The following is a 16,490-nucleotide window of genomic DNA, read 5'->3' on the forward strand; positions in this document are numbered from 1 at the left end:
TCATTGAAATGAGTAACAAGGTGTCCACCTATACTCAAATTTAAATTATTGCAAGGCGTTATATATTTTTCTCTTACAAATTCCATTAACGTATAACAGTTCTTAATCTATTGTAAATTTAACAAAAGAAAATTATACATTATGAAGATTCTATTTTATAGTTCAGCCTCATTAAGGGATTGTTATGCTTGTACACCTGAAAACAAACATACAAAATATTGTATCCAATTTTAATTTATATTTTGTAAAATTGAACGTACCACCCACGCATTGTGGACTCGTGCAGGGTTTCGTGGCAACTGGATTTGTTATCGTCTGACAAGGCACGTCGCATCTGTGTTGAGAATATGGGATTCCACATCCTGAACAGTCTAGTCCATATCCCCCGCGATAAAACTATAAGTAACAGGTAAAATTTTTGAAAATCCAAAATGATTCATTTTGATTTTGTACTTACTGAAAAACATAACCATATGTTTTGGTATGGACATCCACCCCATCCACCCCATCCACCCCATCCACCCCATCCACCTCCTCCACCCCAACTACCTCCTCCGCCACCTCCACCCCATCCACCAACACCGCCCCATCCACCACCTCCACCCCATCCGCCACCTCCGCCCCATCCACCTCCACCAAGAAAATATGGTGGACAGTAGGGAATGATACAGGGTGGTACCGAAAGAAGAAGTGGTGAGCAAATTGTTGGTGGGTTGCAAGTGGCTAATTAAAAAAGAAATTGATTAATTCTTATTTCGAATAATTGCAACCGATATACTTACGACAACATGGTACAGTCGGTGGAACTGTTGATGGTGATGTTGCTGTTGATGATGTTGCTGATGGTGATGTTGCTGATGGTGATGTTGCTGATGGTGAGTGTGTTGTCGGTGATACTGGTGGACAAGGAACTGGTGGTTTGCAAGTGGCTAATCAAAGAGAAAAATAGCAATCATTATTTTTTCTGCTCTCCCTCTTGACCAACAATTATTTTGTTACTTACGACAACACACTCCGGATCCATTAATAATATTACGAATCTCAATGTTAGTAGTAATATTGGCACCCGATTGTTGACCCTTATTATTACTACTACTACTACTACAGTCCCCAGAAACACATTCGGTCTCGTATTCGGTGATCACTTGGTGTTTGCGCTTCGTCTTTTTGTAACAGTGAATGCAATCCCGGTCGCAACCGTTATCGGTTTCGCATTTCTTATGGCATGTCTCCATACAGGCAAGATCTTAACAAAATTTCATACTTTTTCTTTATATTTCACCCTGACTCCCTCAAAATATTAAACGACACTAAATAGTTGACACTAGGGGTGTTCGGCCCACCCAGGATAAAAATTAGGCTCTAACCAAAATCCAAGTTATTCGAACCATGATGTCTTCTGTGTCTGGTCAAGCACTGTACGTAGGTCCTGTAATCCGAGTGCTTGCAGTCCAAAAGGATCTTGTGCTCGTCCCCGTCGATCGTTTCCGCGACCGCGACAGGACCGCTGAAGTCGAGGATCACGAACACAACCGATCCGACGAGGACGGTGACGATACAGGCTATTCCCGACTGCATCTTAACGAAATGTTCGATAACGAAGTGTTCGCCACAATCCGAACCTCCCTTTATACTCGTTACTGGCCGTTGGGTAAACGACCTGCACGTTAATTCCCTCGCAAAGGACTTAGGTGTTTGCACCGAGGCCGGAGATAGCAGAAACTTCGCGCTCTAGGTTAATATTTTAACACGTAAATTTTTCACGATGACAAATTTGCACTGCTTATCGTCCACCTTTCCTGCTTCGTTGCAAACTAGATGATAGCTTATTGTTTACTTGAACTGAGAATCGCGATTATGGGTCGAATTTGATTCGCGATACAACGTCTCTAATCGAGGGTACCTGCATATCCCTGATCTGTTTACAGATTTTTTCACGGGATTTATTTTACAAATAAGGGTTGTTCTGAAAAAAAGTCTATGATGTCTAAGTACTAACGATAAGATGGAAAGCATCCTAATCCGAGGTGGTATGAAGTAATTATTCGATAAGTAATATTATCTGGGGTGAATGGGACAGAAAAATTGAAGCGACCCACATCATAGTTAAGCATAACGCCACACGCGTACCCTGTGTACCGGAGCGAATAAAAATACTTGCAGAACCGTCCATTTTAGAGGAGTTACATACCATGGATGATTATACAGGAATAACTGCATAAACACGGTGGAAAGAGCAAACATTTGGCAGCAACCTCTGATTATATTACCTTCGAGCGTACCGCTAAAGGAATGTCTTTGTGACAGTATACACGTGAAGAACGAGATAATGACACGTTTTGCATAACGCACAAGATAAATTTTAAAGTGATAACGTGTTAAAATTTGGAGAAAATGTTACCAGTGAATTGGACAATAATTGATTGATTTTTTTGTAAATTGAAATTGAAGTGCCCGCAACAATTCATCAAATCTAATGTATCATTTTGATAGCGATACAAGTAGATAATATTCAATAATTAATTCTTTTTTTATTGGTTTTGGTTATTTTCATTTTCCAAACTTTGACATCAGGTGTTAATGTTACCAACGTTTTGATTCTCGATAGAGACCATCATCAGTGTTCCTTTAATTTCAAACAAACTTCCTTTAATTAAAGTTATTAATCAATTAAATGCTTCAATTAAATATCGATAGAACTTACTGAATTCAATGTATTTTCTTATTGCTAAATGGAGACGCTAGAATAGGTTGTTGCACTCTTATCAGGATCCTTATCACTTCCTTTACTTATGTCAACCATCAATGCGATTGAACCGAGCATAGGAAAATGCATTTTTAGTTCGAACGTTTATCCAAGATAACACCTCAGGAAACGAGAGATTTTTCGAAAAATGAGAACAAAAATTTAAATTCTAATACCAATCCAAGGGTTGGTGTGTTAACAGGTCATTGATCGAAATTAACTCACGTTTATAACGGCATAATCAAAACGCTTATTAGATCACCACGACTCCTGATTTCCAATCAACCTCTTAATGACACATGTCTTGTATATGTAATTATTATGCCTGGGAATGCAACTGATATTGTAAACAGAAAAAAAGGCAACCTAATAATTACCATATAAAAAAATGTGTGTTAGTCATAATTCGGGTCACGGTCCCGTATTGCAGTGGCTGAAAATTATTTTAATCAATGCTCATACGGTACAAAGACAACGACTAGAATATTGATGCCCCCCGATTACACGATTCTTCTAATCGAACCATGATCAATAACAAAGAGAACAAAATTCTAAGTTCATGTAAAAGTCACGACTATTTAAAACAGAATTAACAATTTAATTTTTAATTAAAGCGTTGTAGAGACTGTACATAAATAGTCATGGTCCGTTTCTCGCGACCCTAAAAATTGTATGCTTCCGTTAAAGTTTAGCCTCATTTTATTAGTACCGTTTGGTTACCGGAAGCACATACGTGATGACATTTACACCTAGACGTCACTTAAATGATGTTATTTGAAATTTTCCTGTTAAGTGAAAGAAACAAACATCGTTAAATAGCAACGCCCAGATTTCTCTGCAAACAGCGTAGAAAAGAAAGACAAATGAAATTTATTTTCTATCATCAGCTTTCTTTGACCGGAACCATATTTTTACTTGTTTCCGCTACGCGCACTGCGCACCCATCGTTTTCTCGTTTTTCTTTTAATGTAGGACAGGCGTGCAAAATCCTTTCAAAAATCATTTGTAAAATTGCATTTCAAGTTCAAATGAAAGCAATACTTTTGAATCATACTGTACGCATAACATGATACTTTAAACCAGTTAAGATTGAGTATGATTAGGATTGATCAACCGAAGCCTTTGGTTACCGATACGAAGAACGTGTTTCTTTAAAAATTAATAATAAAAATAGGAATATATTAATATCTTATGATAGTCTGGGTCCAAAATTGATTATGAAAGAGGACAGCCTCTGTTCCTGTGACGTGACCATGGCAGAAAAGTAACGGGCACTCTGGCACGCTGGGCTTTCAACGCAGTGGATTCATACCAAACAAACTATACATCGGGTGTTCAAGAATTATAGTCCTTGTAATAAAAAATCATACCAAAAGTTTACAAAAAATTTATTTAGTTTCATAAAGTTGTTTAAATAATATGATAGTCAAAATAATAATGAGTAGTCGCTAAACTTGCACTTTAACATTTCAAAATTTACCTATCTCATCTTTCTTCCGCCATTTTTCCTAACCCTTGCATCCTATTCGAATCAGTTCACTAACACTTATTCTAAAAACCATAAACAGCCATATGATTCATGATTCATCATATTGAATCTGTCGAATATATTAAAATAAAAAAAATACCTAACCGATGTAACCTGAGAAAAAAGAAAACGCAAAATACAAAAGGACTATCAATTTCCGGCACTTGCCAACAACGATTCCCCCGAAGTTTGAATTTATGGGTTAAAATACCTGGAGAAAATCGAATATTATTGGCTAAAATATTTTGAAGAAATTTTATGGTATTTTACAGGGTTTTTAAATTTGGTTTTCCTTTTACTGCTGTCAGGACACCGTGTAGGAAAACGCGCGAAGTGGGGTGGCGCTGTCTCGTGTGCGCGGCGTGCGTGTGCCTCGGGACGCGCAATGGCCGCCGTGACCCGACGTGCGGCAGTTCAGTGTCAATCGTCCTTAATTTTCCCGTTTTAATTCGCCGTTCCACGCCCACGAAAATGCGCGCTACCTCGTCGTGCATGCAGTCGACACGGCTCCGTGACGCGGTATACTTGGACGATCCTCAGTGTGCCTTCGTCGTCGCGATCCTGTCGCGGATGTATCAACGGTCGTCGAGAAGCACCGTGGACGGTGACACGCGACTGAGCGTGTCGAAAACGTGTACATCCTGTTCTTTTCCTCGCGGATAATTGGCTCGAAAAAATAAAAGCGACCCATTGAACATGAATTTTCAACGTGTGCCCCCATTGGGCGGCTCTCGTCTCTCGTGAAAGTGGTCCCCCAAGTTCCTGTGGTCGATTTTATTTTTCTTTTTCGCCTGCCAGAACAGTCCGCCTCTGCCAAGAGGAAGTGTCAATTGACGGTTTAACGCGTGTGTTAATAGACCGAATTCGTAGTGTTAAAAACGTTTTTTCGAGTGGATAATCGAGGTGAGAATCACTGGCGAGCAACAAGTGATCTTTCAGTGGACGAGGGATGGGTAAAGCTCGCAGTCGGCTTTGAACCAACGTGTGTACTTATGCTGTGTGCGGAAAAAAGGCGATCAACAGTCAAGGTACAAAGGGTAAGTGCAATAATGAGTGTTTTTCGCGAGCCAAGGGTTAAAACGAATATTGCACGTTGCTTGAGAGCAAGGCAAACAAAGGTTTGACAACCACGCGATACTTATATACCGTTTCTCCCCCCTTGTGAGAGTTTCTGCGTAACAGTGTCATTGTCGAGGTATAAAACAGGAAACCATGCGTAATACGGAACAGTCAGCAATTATAATAACGTGTTTCGTGTTAACAGAGACACGATAATGATATGTACATTGTTATTATTGTTAAGAGATTTTTTTCTTTTTGGCGGTTTGAATCTGCGCGCGCAATCATCACGCCCGACATCCCGCGCATATTTGAATAACCTAAATAATGGTCACGGAACTTAAATGTAATTATATTTAAAATGGTAGACGTAAAGTATACTCTCGCTCTGAGGATAATTGAGAAATACTCTTATCGAACTTTCTATCGTGCTAATTTACATACGTTCGCAAAAATGAAATAAAACGAATGTCTGATATTTAGTTGCGACATAAATATGCGAAACCTGATCATGCTATCGTAGATAAACAGCTACCGTGCGGTTCCAAACTGAAAAACAAATCTTGATAACTTGTTTGGCAACAATAGTGGTTGAAAAATATGTATCAGGTAATGATCGAACTATTTATCGACTCGATATGTAAATAAAAATAGGATATTTTTACGAGCCACTGTAATCCTGCGGGATATATTCTTTATTTCTCATTGCCTCACCGCATTCGTCATCCGTGCATTAAAATGCGATGCGATTGGCTCAACGCGATGGAAATTTGAATTCTTTAAGATTTAATTGTTTCTTGGAGTATGACTGAAGGTACACAGAAGTAGTTATGTAAAAGTTGTGTGTGGTTTGGTGTCTGGTCTTCAACGTGGCTGAACATATTATCGCATAAAATAACATTGGAAACAAGGTGCACGAGCCCTCTAATCGGACTTCTTCTCCGCAGGTCGAAGGCATCAAAGATAGCAATTAGGAGGAGCGACCATTGCTAACCCAGCGAACCGTGAACACCGCTGCCTAATAGAAGGAGCCCGTAGAAATGTTACTTTCGTTTTTCGCGGGGAAATCGTGTCTGTTCGAGCAAGGATTGCAGGAATTACAGGAAAAGTGTTGCAAAACTAACTATGCACTCCGCTGGAACGAGCTGGTAGAAAAATTTCAACAAAGTCACTGGAAACAATAAAAACTACCCAATGCCACTTGATTAATTGATGCAGCAGTGAGTAAACCCAAAGAAGAATAGGTTGTCCGAAGGTCGTGTATTTTGGACTCGGCTGATAACGTTGTTATTAGGAGATATGCAACGGTGAAAATTCGTCTTTAACCCGTGAGTCAGACCTAGAGTCTTCAGAAAGAACTGCACCACTTTATATGCAAAAAAACAGAAGAAATTTGAAGTTCTCTTCAAGGATATCTTTATGATTGACGAATCATCATTAAAGAAATGGCCACGGAGGCAGAAGAGACTGTACCAGGGGCACCCTGGTACACAAAGTTCTTCGAGTACTGGAGAAACCGGAACCGAGTGGGTCCAGGCAAGGTAGAGCTCCCCGATTGCGACTTCTTCATCGTGGGTCCAAGAAGAACGTTGAGGATCTTGAAACCGACCCTGAAGAGCGGATGGTTCTACGAGAACACCAACGATCGTCCAGAATCCATCATAGACAACTTCTTCACTCGTTGGTCCCGGAGGCCTCATTCTTCAGGGAACTGTAGGTGTTCCTTCCGGCAGTCCAGGAGACTGAGCACTACCGAGGAGCAGATTATCTCTGCAGAGTTGAACAGGATCAGAACCAGCCTCTGCGAGGCTGAAAAGAGCGAGCGTGGAATAGAGGAACTCGAGCAGAGGGTGTCTGTAAACTTGCAGAAGCTTCAGGTCGCCGAGGTTGAGCCAGTTAAAACGGAGGAGAGAAAGGATGATGAGGAGATTGATAAGAAGGATCAACAGGCGGACGAACAGAAGATCAAGAACAAAATCGTGAAGGATCTAGAGAAGTACATCAACGTGCTGCTGGAGGAGATCTTGGACGACACGGTGAGGTACATCGCCGGCGCGGAGGACACTCTTATCAAAGATCCGCGGGTTGGTAACAAGGAAAACGGCTCCAAGCAATCGAGCACGGATAAAGAAGCGTCGGACAAAAGGAAAACGGAGGACGATGAACCGTTCAAAGACATCAACTTCTCTTTCCATGCGGAGAAACAAGAGGAGAAAAACTGCAAGAACGAAGGCTACGTGAACCGAGGCTTCATAGGATCCGCCAACGATCCAGATTCCCTGGACTTCTACCTGAGGCCTGAAGTCACTTTGGAACAATTAGATTGCATCGATTCAGGTATCAACAGCGTGGAGACAATAGAGTTTCAGCCGGACCAGGAGCCAAGCCTGGAGCAATCGTTGTTGAGGATCATCGACGAGAAATTGGGCAGAACGCCACTGTTGCTGAGGAACAGTTGGGAGGATCTGAGTGGCACAGGTAGCCAACAGAACGATCCTCGAGGTCAGCCGACAAAGAGAACGGACGGGACGATGATTCCGAGAAGCGGCGAGCAGCTGACCAACGAGGGATCGGAGGTCACCGGGGAGAATGATGCGGAAAGGAACGAGCCGCAGGATTCGAGCGTTCAAAGCGTCGAAGGAATCGATATCTCGACGGATAATCTCGAGAGCGGCGAGGAAACTGTTAACGAGGCCAGTTTCGAGAAGCTGCGGCTCGAATTCAAGGGCAACGAGTCGTCCTTCAGGACCAAGAAGAACAAGCTCAAGGAAAAGCTCTGTAACCCTGTCGAGTCAGACGAATCCAGTTGGAACGAGAAGATGGGAAGGTTCGAACTTAGAACCGAGGCTGCTTCCATTGAACTGGAGGATTACAGAAAAACATGGCCAAATATCGAGGAAATGGATTCTTCTCCTCCGGATCTGGTGACATTCCGAAGAAACAGAAAACCTATGATCGTATTTCTTCATGGCTTCGGATCATCCGCAGAGATCTTTGAACATCAGCTCCGCTACTTTTCCGCTTTGGGTTATCCTTGCATCGCTCCTGATATGCTGGGACACGGGATGAGTTCAGCACCTAGTCGATCGAGAGATTATCATTTTAATAAGCTGCTGAAGGATTTGGACACCGTCCTTTGTCATTATGCATTCAGGCCGGGTCAAAAATGTGTCCTGGTCGCGCACAACTATGGGTAAGGTTTGCTTTTGTTTATCATTTGACCGTGACTAGAGTAGAAACTCGTTGTAATCGCGTAACTTATCTCCGATCATTTAAAAGCATCCGCTGGTATCGTAATTGCACGGTACATGCGAGACTCTGTGTCTTATCGTATCTCCACTCTCACGAAGATTACAAATTCCTCGACGTTCGAATCGCTGCATTAGCCGCACGCGTTCAACGGCTAATGGGTGAAGCTGAAAGCGCATTTAATCCACGTTCCTCGAGTTCTTTGGATTTTACTTGAGCAACGTGGCGCTAGCCGTTATTAGAGTGTAACGTACACATTACCGTTTCTCGGATGAGAAATTTAGACCTGCTCGGTAATTAGTAATTTTTACACGAGAGAAAATTATTTAATGTTCGTTAACGAATTCGGTCAGTTGACCGACAATCACGACCTACACGACGCGATGCCGTAAGCGCTGTTTAATTTATCGAGCGACATTGCAACATGACATGTAGGCCGTCGGCTGTGTCCACGTACAGTTCAATAGCCGTTCAACAGCGAGAAAAATTCACACCTATGTCCTACACAATATTGCGGCAATGAGTTTAAGTGCCACGGGCTAAGAAAAAGGACATTATCCTCTGACTTCTGCAATAAATAAACCCATCTTTTCTAGATTTTCATTTTTCATTGAGAAGGAATGCGTGAAGAATGAAAGCAACCAGAGTGCGAATTGCATGATTTTTTATTAATTATAGATGCAGTTTTGCAGCCGCATTGGCCTGTAAATACGACACCAGTATCCATCAGCTAGTCCTGATATCCGGAGGTGGTCCAACACCATTGGCAGCGCCCAGCACGGAGAGCGCTGGTCATTGTTGCCTGAGAGCGATTTTAGCACCATTTTTAATGTGCGGCCTTCACAGAGATATATTATATTCGGCGAGGGGCCGTCAACACCCTTACTGCGGCCCCGAGCCACCAGAACAATGGCCATCGCACATGAAACACGTTTTGGACGGCATGGTCTGGCCGGAAGGGGACTACGTCTTCCATAGAAGGATATGCACGCCGACTCTTCTCATACATGGACTAAGGGACAACAAAGTGTCGCTCGTGCAGGAATGCCAGATGGAGAGGGTACGATTTTTCGACACTTCTTTTATGGTGTTACGTTGCTGCATATCATATGGATACGATTTCATGACATAAAAGTTTCACGAAATAACACTTATGTTATATCAAATTAAAGCTTGAAGACTGAAGAAAATTACTACGTAAAGGATTCATTGATATTCTTAACACAATTGTAATTATGTTAATTATTTCAGACCATGTTGAAGGCTTTTCTGGAAGCCATACCGACTGCCGCGCACACACCAATGACTGATTGCCCGGACCAAGTGAATCACATGATTCATTGTTTTATAGATCTATGGAAGAATAAGAAGGTGGTAACGGTGAAATGACTGGGTATATGTGTTCACTAAAGCAGCACATATTGTTATTATTTGATAAGATTATATTTAAATCAAGTTCTTTGTACGGGTACTTTACTCATTGTACATGACAGAGAAGACACAGTGCCTTGTGCTTGATTTGCCACAGCGAATTGAATGCATCGAGACAAAGATTAGAATCGTTTGTATATAAATCTAAGAGTCTAACAGGTGAAAATTCATTTGTATAGAATACTATTTTTATACAATTGCAATGAACTAACCAATCCTTTTTTAATAACTATTTTATCTTTTTTACGAGTTTTTATATGAACGTAGGATACTGAAGTTTTGTAAAATTGTATAGTAACTGTGCCAAAACGTGTACACGATCGTTGAAACGATTCTGTTTAAATTTTCGCAGCCTTTAATTGATTCTTTTTCTTCAAATGAATGTGTAAAATACAATGTAGAGGCTATGTAGTAGCGTATAAGTTATACCAAAGATGATTTTATGCAAATGTTATTTTATGTGTTCTAACGGAGTATAACTTATTCGTTTACAATAAAATTGTGTACAGATACTTGATTTGTTCGTGATTATAATTATAATGAGTCTTCTTATTTCACATATTCCATCAAATCATTTAATCAGTCGCATGCGTTTCGTATCAACGGTTTAGTAGGAGTTTTTGATTCAATGGATTCTCAGGCGATTTCATCCATTCCTTCTTTAATATCTGCTTCAATTGACTTAACCTTAGGGTAGGATTTTGCTCCTTAATAATAGGCATCATTCTCTCTTCAAAACTCGCATACGCAGCCTTCACACGCTTCTCAGGATGACGATCAACTTCTGGATCCTTTGTACTAAATCAAAACAATTTTATTAGGTTCCTCAATAATGTAATGGTTAGCATATTAAATTAATTCTTACCTTAAAACAGATAAAGCCTCATCTATACCATGTGCTGTTTCACCTTCGATCGTTAGCCTATTCCAATTCTCTTCAATTGGTTTCTCATCTTCCTTCTTCTTCATTGCTACTTGATTCCGTTTCTCAGTCACAGCCACGATTTCTGCTCTAGTTATTTTTGACGCCGGTTGTTTGCCACCCACTTTTATAGTTGCCATTTCCTTTTCAAGGAGGGCTTTCACTTCTGCTTTCTTTTCCAACTGCTGTTGGCGTTTCTTTTCAAGCTCCTCCTAAAATGGTCATTAAAATTTAGAGAAATTGTTTTTTAAATTTGAATGGTAGTGGAATACCTGTCGCTGTTTCTTTTTAAGAACTTGTTTATCGTCATCCTTCCAAGCTTTTTCTTCAGCTTCCAGAGCTTTTTTTGTATTTTCTGCTTCTTTTGCCGCCGCTTTTCGAGCTCTAGCTGCGACAGCTTTGCTATTTTCACCGACGAATTTCTTGGGCATTTTGATCTGAAAGTAATTTAAATTATTGAATATTTTGCGGGAATGGGAATGTTACTAGGGACCAGTTGGCAGCACTGTTACACGTGCGCAGAAGCTTCGGTCATTCACAGTTGTTGAGGTTAAAAGTATCATTCGAAACATCATAAAGCAAATCCGCCAAACGTAAAATATGGTGTGAGTGATCGAGGAAAATACTAAATGACGTGGTACTCTGGTAATACGTGCCTACGTAGAAAACTTTTGCAATCCTTAACGAATACTCGAGAAATGTCGAAACAAGGTTCAAAGAAAGCTGGGAAGACTCAAAAAGCACCCGTCATTGAGGTTAGTTAGCAAGATAAATTTATGACTTACCGATCCCAATTGCGAAGATGTTTACTTGATGAGTGATCGTGATTTGATCACCTATTAAGAAAATAACATGACATTTTCTATGATACACTTTCTAGTTATATTTCATGCTGCTAGGCGTCGCTTGCGAATACAGGAATGGCAACATTATATTTGCAACTTACTAGATACTATTTAAAAAAAAATTCTGATCGAATATTGCGCGCTTTTTGAATCACATTTTTTTTTATAAATAGACAAATTTTAATAGGAACCTAAGGGACCCGTGGGTACGGATAAAAGCGGGAATGTTACTATAAAAATACAGGCAAAACCTGGGGCAAAACATAATAATATAACAGGTAATTAGTTGTGAAGTGACGAGAGTTTCGTGTGTTTAGAATACAATTTTTTTTAGATATTTCTGAAGATGCTGTTGGCGTTGCAATTTCCGCGCCTCCTGTTGAGGGTGAAGCAAACACGGAACTCGTGAAATATTTAGCTTCCGTTTTGGGAATGAGAAAGTCCGATGTGTCTTTAGATAGAGTTAGTTTAATATTCACTGATTGGATTTTCTTTTCTTTTTCTTAGTTAATTTTATATGGGAAATTATCTTTTATAGGGTTCCAAAAGTCGACAGAAGGTTGTTGTAGTATCTGGAACCACTGTGGAGAAAGTTTTGGAGAAATTGAAGGGAGAAATGGGGACTTGAAAATAATTTCATACATTTTGTACTTTCTCTTTTCGAGAAATTATATTTATGGTACATGAATATGGCAATTTTGCCCGTTCAACGTGTAATTTTATACATTTATTGCATTGTAAAAATAATTTGTTAATGACATTAAGTTATGTCATAAGATTTTTTTTTTTTAAATCATGAAGTCAATAAAAAAGTCTGATATGTACATTTTATTATACATGTCTCGATATACACGATAGTATTTTAGTATTTCCTTTTTTTTGCAAAATGACGGAGCTACAGGTGCCTCACAGTGGTTACGGGGAACGTCAAAAATTCGCCATTTTGGTGAACAGTTTTTCTATTTACTTCGTAATTTTCTGAATAAAAAATTCTTAAGAATATCATTGATTTTTCAGGTTCAAGTGATATAACTCCGTTTACTAATCTATACTTAAAGATACTCAAAAAATACTTTTTACAATATATTTCATTCGTAACGTAACATTTACAAAGTATTAACAAAATTACTTCTACATTTGTATTTTTTTAATACCTACATTCTCATATTTCCTACCTAGTCTCTAAATTTAGTAAAAAAATGGAATGTGAATGTGATAAGTATTTTTAGTCCCACTTTCGTTTTAAAGAACAAGCATTGTTATAAGCGTATTATCTCTGTCAAAAGTCCACAGATGTTCCTTAAAATTTGTATATTAAAACCGTTTCTGTCGAACTTAATTAAACGTTCATTCTTGTATCTCGAAAGCCTTGTCGTCCAACCATGGTCTAAATATTGGCAGGGTTGACGGGTAATGTGCCCCCCTTTTCGACGGTGCAGTCCCTGCTGGAGCACCCTCCTGCCTCAAAGGATACGTCGCCAGGACGATTGGTATTTGTAACTTGATCTCTTTATCCAAGCTCTTCGGACTTATCACGAACTGTAACCATATTTTACCATAAAGGAAAGAGAGTGTGACAAATTAGTCATGCTACTGTAATTACCATAATCACTGCTTTTACTCACGTAGACGTGATAAAGAACGTTGATAAGATTGCAGCCACGCAGATTAGTGGGAGGCAAAGGAGGGACGTACATTTGCTCGTTCAACCACTCTTCTCCTTCACCAGGACGGATCTTCCCTCGGGATACACTTGCCAACTCTCTTGTCTCACTTGCCAGCACTTTACCCCGACACCGGTACTGAATGGTTTCCGTCAAGGACGCTTTAGTCGACTTCATCGTCACCTGTTGAAGATATAAATTATGCAATAAGAGGGGGCTGGGTCAATTTTGTCCCAGAGGTTCTCCATTACACCTTTCAAGCATAAAGAACGTTCACCTGTTAAAGTATCATGTTATGCTGACCCTGTTTCCACGGTAGGAATTCTTTTGGTCAACCATCCGATAGAAATACGATACGCACCTTGCTTCGATTGCTGACTGTCGCTGAAATACCGATAGTTTCACCAGGTACATATCCGCCTCTGTCGAGGCTCACTCTGCAAAATACTGGCCCTCCGGAGACACAGGATACCCCGACACGCTGTTCTATTTCCTGTCTAGCTGGTTGCTATTTGGAAAAGAAATAGTCGATATAAGTGAGATTCTGGGAACAGGTGTCTATTGTCTTTCACATTTTTATTCTTTTTTTATTTTTTCGCATTCACCAGATCAATACTATATCGGCTATCATTGGAAACCAGCCGATTACGTAATTTAAGGCGTGTGCAATGAATGTGACTATACAATTGAATCAACAATGCGGTCGCGAGCATTCGGAACTGAATGTCACGTGCCTACGTAATAATTATCTTCCACACAACATTGTGAAACAGTTTTCAAAACAATGTATATGAACCTTGGGATGTAGTACATCAATTGATAAATTAATTATTAAACCTTCGTAATGTCTTACCGCCAAAATTGGTTGCTCTAAATTCAAATCAATGGGATTCATCACAATGAAGACTTGTTGGTTCTTGTGAGTGAGACCACCCGGTTCCCGGAGAGCGGCCTTGCAGTAATACTGTACCCATCCATGTTTACCCAAGAAAGTGGACGGCAGACCCAAAGGCAAGCCTAATTTGAATGGAAAGCTATGGATCCCCGGCGACAGCAGCGATGGTCCCTCTCCTGCACGGTGTCATCGAACCAAGAATTATTACGAACCACGGTGTCGTAGGTGTGGTATGGAACAAACGAATTTCTATAGCGATTGTTTATGAGAATGCAATTTATTTTCATTACCTGGCTCGCCCAATAATCTCATACGAAAATCAATGTAGTTTTCTTTATCGTAAACCCTCTCGGCACGTTGGCTCCGTACGCGAACCACTCCTTCGCCGATCACGTGGAAATGCAGCCCTGAAACACTATATTTCATTTTTTTGTGAATAATATTTTATTCATTCCACTTTCTACAGAGAAAGTAATTCATATCATTGACACGATTCAAAACTGTTACACTCTTCTTAAGTGTTAATTAATTACAGCTATAATTAAAAATGCTGTTAATTGCTTATTTATAGAAAATGGAAAAAAGATGAGTTTCAAATTAAATCATCACGCTCCCGCCGTCGCGTCGGTAGATTAATATTCAACGCCTCACTGCGGTGACGTCTCTTCGATAATAATTACGCGCAAATGGCATCACCGATTTCAAAAAGAATGTACAAATAAATGTTACTTACTAAGCCTCGTCGTCCAGTTCGATGAGTACCCGACCGGACAAAAAGTGTCCAGGGAAGTACAGAAGATTTGTGTTGTCGAAGAGTATCAGGAATTTGCTCAATTTCCGCGTCATGTTGGGAATCAGCGAGTAGAAGGACGCTCAGGTGAAGAATGTTTTAGGATGATTGATGAACGAAATTGTTGCATGCATGTCAGTGAGAATCACTGGCACACTCCCATAACCTTGCACACGATACGTTTGAAACTGGTCTCACAGTGCCAGGTAGCCTCTCCAGGCGTCCTGCCTCGCTTTCATTTTCCACGCACGCACGATGGTAATTTCGAGTAACCAGACGAGAATAAAAGGTACCAAGTATCGACGGATCGACGGCAAACGTCGATAGCAATGCTCCTACGTCAAAAGTATCAGCCGCTGGCTCGAGGAGCCCGTCTCTTCCAGCCCATTCTTGGAGTTGTGTTCACTTTCGCTCCCCTACCTCCTCCTACTCGTCCTTTCCACTTCCAGCACCATGTAAATTACTCACTTTCCTCTGGTCGACCAATGGAGAACCGTTCTTCAGTTTCTTGTACAGTGGACACGGATTAGATGGTCTCGCTTTGCTGACTAGACTGTACATGGGTCGATGGATATGGTCGATGAAGTTCTGGTATGGGATCCACCGTGGATCCTAAGGCTGGGGTCACGTGAGGAGGAGGTTCTCCAAAATGATGGGCTTCCCCTTCCCTACTTTTACCCTCACTCAGCTAAAAAGGAAGCCTATGTTCCACCAGAGGGGGGCCAAACTGTGCCCCAGGACCTTGAAGCACCATAGCAAGCCCTAACTTTACCTCAGAGATAAAGAATGAACTATTTCATATTTATTTAATATTTAGATTAAATACTGTTGTTTTGAAAATTGGGTTAATAGTTTGTGTGGTCAGAAACCATCAAGTAGCATGATTTATCATGATCAAACCATCTTTCCACGTCAAGTGCAGGCTAGCGATAAATGTAATGCATAATGGATGGCCATTAAACCGAAAATCAGATATATCTGATGCACGTATGAAAGATTTTGAGACGGTCCGCTAATTAAATCATTAATTTCATGTTCATGGATCCGTGCTGATAATTTATATCTCAGGGATTTCCTTGTTCCCCATGCGAGGTTTTTCATTAAAGATTTTTAATATTCCAAGTTATATTACCAAGTAATAAAACTATGGAAATTTTATTAATATTTTCAAAGAAATACTCCCTCTATCCCATAATAATAGTAGCAAGTGAATATTTAAACGGGAATTATTGGCGAATGCAGCTGTAAGTTATGTCGTAGCGCAAAATTGCGATGACATCAATCAAAATCAACGTTTCATGACATCTGTCATTTGTTTTGACACATCTTTCAATTTTCTAATTGTTACGAATTATAACTGT

The 16,490-nt window shown here is 40.2% G+C and overlaps 5 protein-coding genes and 1 long non-coding RNA gene across 6 annotated transcripts; 2 read left to right on the forward strand and 4 right to left on the reverse strand.

The window, feature by feature from the left end:
• Window positions 1-34: 34 nt before the first annotated feature.
• LOC143306115 (uncharacterized) lies at window positions 35-530 on the reverse strand. The gene is made up of 3 exons (XR_013063537.1): window positions 458-530; window positions 261-396; window positions 35-196 (listed from the first exon to the last, which is right to left on the reverse strand). It is a non-coding gene; the product is annotated as an uncharacterized LOC143306115 (long non-coding RNA).
• A 29-nt stretch (window positions 531-559) lies between these two features.
• Window positions 560-1,613, reverse strand: LOC143306132 (uncharacterized; the record flags this gene model as incomplete). Its single annotated transcript, XM_076692768.1, has 4 exons — window positions 1,368-1,613; window positions 1,004-1,246; window positions 783-929; window positions 560-723 (listed from the first exon to the last, which is right to left on the reverse strand). Coding segments are annotated over exons 1-4 (765 nt in total), but the record flags the coding sequence as incomplete, so codon positions are not given.
• Window positions 1,614-4,633: 3,020 nt separating this feature from the next.
• On the forward strand, window positions 4,634-9,971 carry LOC117600299 (uncharacterized). Its single transcript, XM_034315563.2, has 4 exons — window positions 4,634-5,311; window positions 6,281-8,526; window positions 9,261-9,642; window positions 9,834-9,971. The coding sequence occupies exons 2-4, from the start codon at window positions 6,779-6,781 to the stop codon at window positions 9,969-9,971; spliced, it is 2,268 nt and encodes a 755-aa protein (XP_034171454.1). The 5' UTR covers window positions 4,634-5,311; window positions 6,281-6,778.
• Window positions 9,972-10,612: 641 nt separating this feature from the next.
• Window positions 10,613-11,871, reverse strand: LOC117600305 (coiled-coil domain-containing protein 124). Its single transcript, XM_034315572.2, has 4 exons — window positions 11,721-11,871; window positions 11,208-11,372; window positions 10,879-11,147; window positions 10,613-10,811 (listed from the first exon to the last, which is right to left on the reverse strand). Exons 2-4 carry the CDS (start codon window positions 11,364-11,366, stop codon window positions 10,613-10,615), a joined length of 627 nt encoding a protein of 208 aa, XP_034171463.1. The 5' UTR covers window positions 11,367-11,372; window positions 11,721-11,871.
• Window positions 11,431-12,549, forward strand: LOC117600307 (UPF0235 protein C15orf40 homolog). Its single transcript, XM_034315574.2, has 4 exons — window positions 11,431-11,690; window positions 11,968-12,058; window positions 12,115-12,242; window positions 12,319-12,549. The coding sequence occupies exons 1-4, from the start codon at window positions 11,565-11,567 to the stop codon at window positions 12,406-12,408; spliced, it is 435 nt and encodes a 144-aa protein (XP_034171465.1). The 5' UTR covers window positions 11,431-11,564; the 3' UTR covers window positions 12,409-12,549.
• A 3-nt stretch (window positions 12,550-12,552) lies between these two features.
• Vdup1 (arrestin family protein Vdup1) lies at window positions 12,553-15,753 on the reverse strand. The gene is made up of 6 exons (XM_034315567.2): window positions 15,073-15,753; window positions 14,630-14,754; window positions 14,298-14,515; window positions 13,806-13,952; window positions 13,406-13,627; window positions 12,553-13,319 (listed from the first exon to the last, which is right to left on the reverse strand). The coding sequence occupies exons 1-6, from the start codon at window positions 15,183-15,185 to the stop codon at window positions 13,128-13,130; spliced, it is 1,017 nt and encodes a 338-aa protein (XP_034171458.1). The 5' UTR covers window positions 15,186-15,753; the 3' UTR covers window positions 12,553-13,127.
• Window positions 15,754-16,490: the final 737 nt, after the last annotated feature.

Source organism: Osmia lignaria, chromosome 15 (genome assembly GCF_051020975.1).
Source record: "Osmia lignaria lignaria isolate PbOS001 chromosome 15, iyOsmLign1, whole genome shotgun sequence".
In the NCBI taxonomy this organism is placed as follows: Eukaryota; Metazoa; Arthropoda; class Insecta; order Hymenoptera; family Megachilidae; genus Osmia; species Osmia lignaria.

Bases quoted from the DNA above. Each gene is read 5' to 3' on its own strand.
- Vdup1 (XM_034315567.2), bottom strand. From the start codon at position 15,185: ATGACGCGGAAATTGAGCAAATTCCTGATACTCTTCGACAACACAAAT. The intron at 14,516-14,629 runs GTAATGAAAATA...GACACCGTGCAG, and splicing joins GAGATTATTGGGCGAGCCAG to GAGAGGGACCATCGCTGCTG. The intron at 13,628-13,805 runs GTGCGTATCGTA...TATCTTCAACAG, and splicing joins CAGTCAGCAATCGAAGCAAG to GTGACGATGAAGTCGACTAA.
- LOC117600307 (XM_034315574.2), top strand. From the start codon at position 11,565: ATGACGTGGTACTCTGGTAATACGTGCCTACGTAGAAAACTTTTGCAA. The intron at 11,691-11,967 runs GTTAGTTAGCAA...AAATTTTAATAG, and splicing joins AAAAAGCACCCGTCATTGAG to GAACCTAAGGGACCCGTGGG. The intron at 12,243-12,318 runs GTTAGTTTAATA...TATCTTTTATAG, and splicing joins CCGATGTGTCTTTAGATAGA to GGTTCCAAAAGTCGACAGAA.
- LOC117600305 (XM_034315572.2), bottom strand. From the start codon at position 11,366: ATGCCCAAGAAATTCGTCGGTGAAAATAGCAAAGCTGTCGCAGCTAGA. The intron at 11,148-11,207 runs GTATTCCACTAC...TGACCATTTTAG, and splicing joins TTAAAAAGAAACAGCGACAG to GAGGAGCTTGAAAAGAAACG. The intron at 10,812-10,878 runs GTAAGAATTAAT...GTTTTGATTTAG, and splicing joins GAGGCTTTATCTGTTTTAAG to TACAAAGGATCCAGAAGTTG.
- LOC117600299 (XM_034315563.2), top strand. From the start codon at position 6,779: ATGGCCACGGAGGCAGAAGAGACTGTACCAGGGGCACCCTGGTACACA. The intron at 8,527-9,260 runs GTAAGGTTTGCT...TATTAATTATAG, and splicing joins CTGGTCGCGCACAACTATGG to ATGCAGTTTTGCAGCCGCAT. The intron at 9,643-9,833 runs GTACGATTTTTC...TAATTATTTCAG, and splicing joins AGGAATGCCAGATGGAGAGG to ACCATGTTGAAGGCTTTTCT.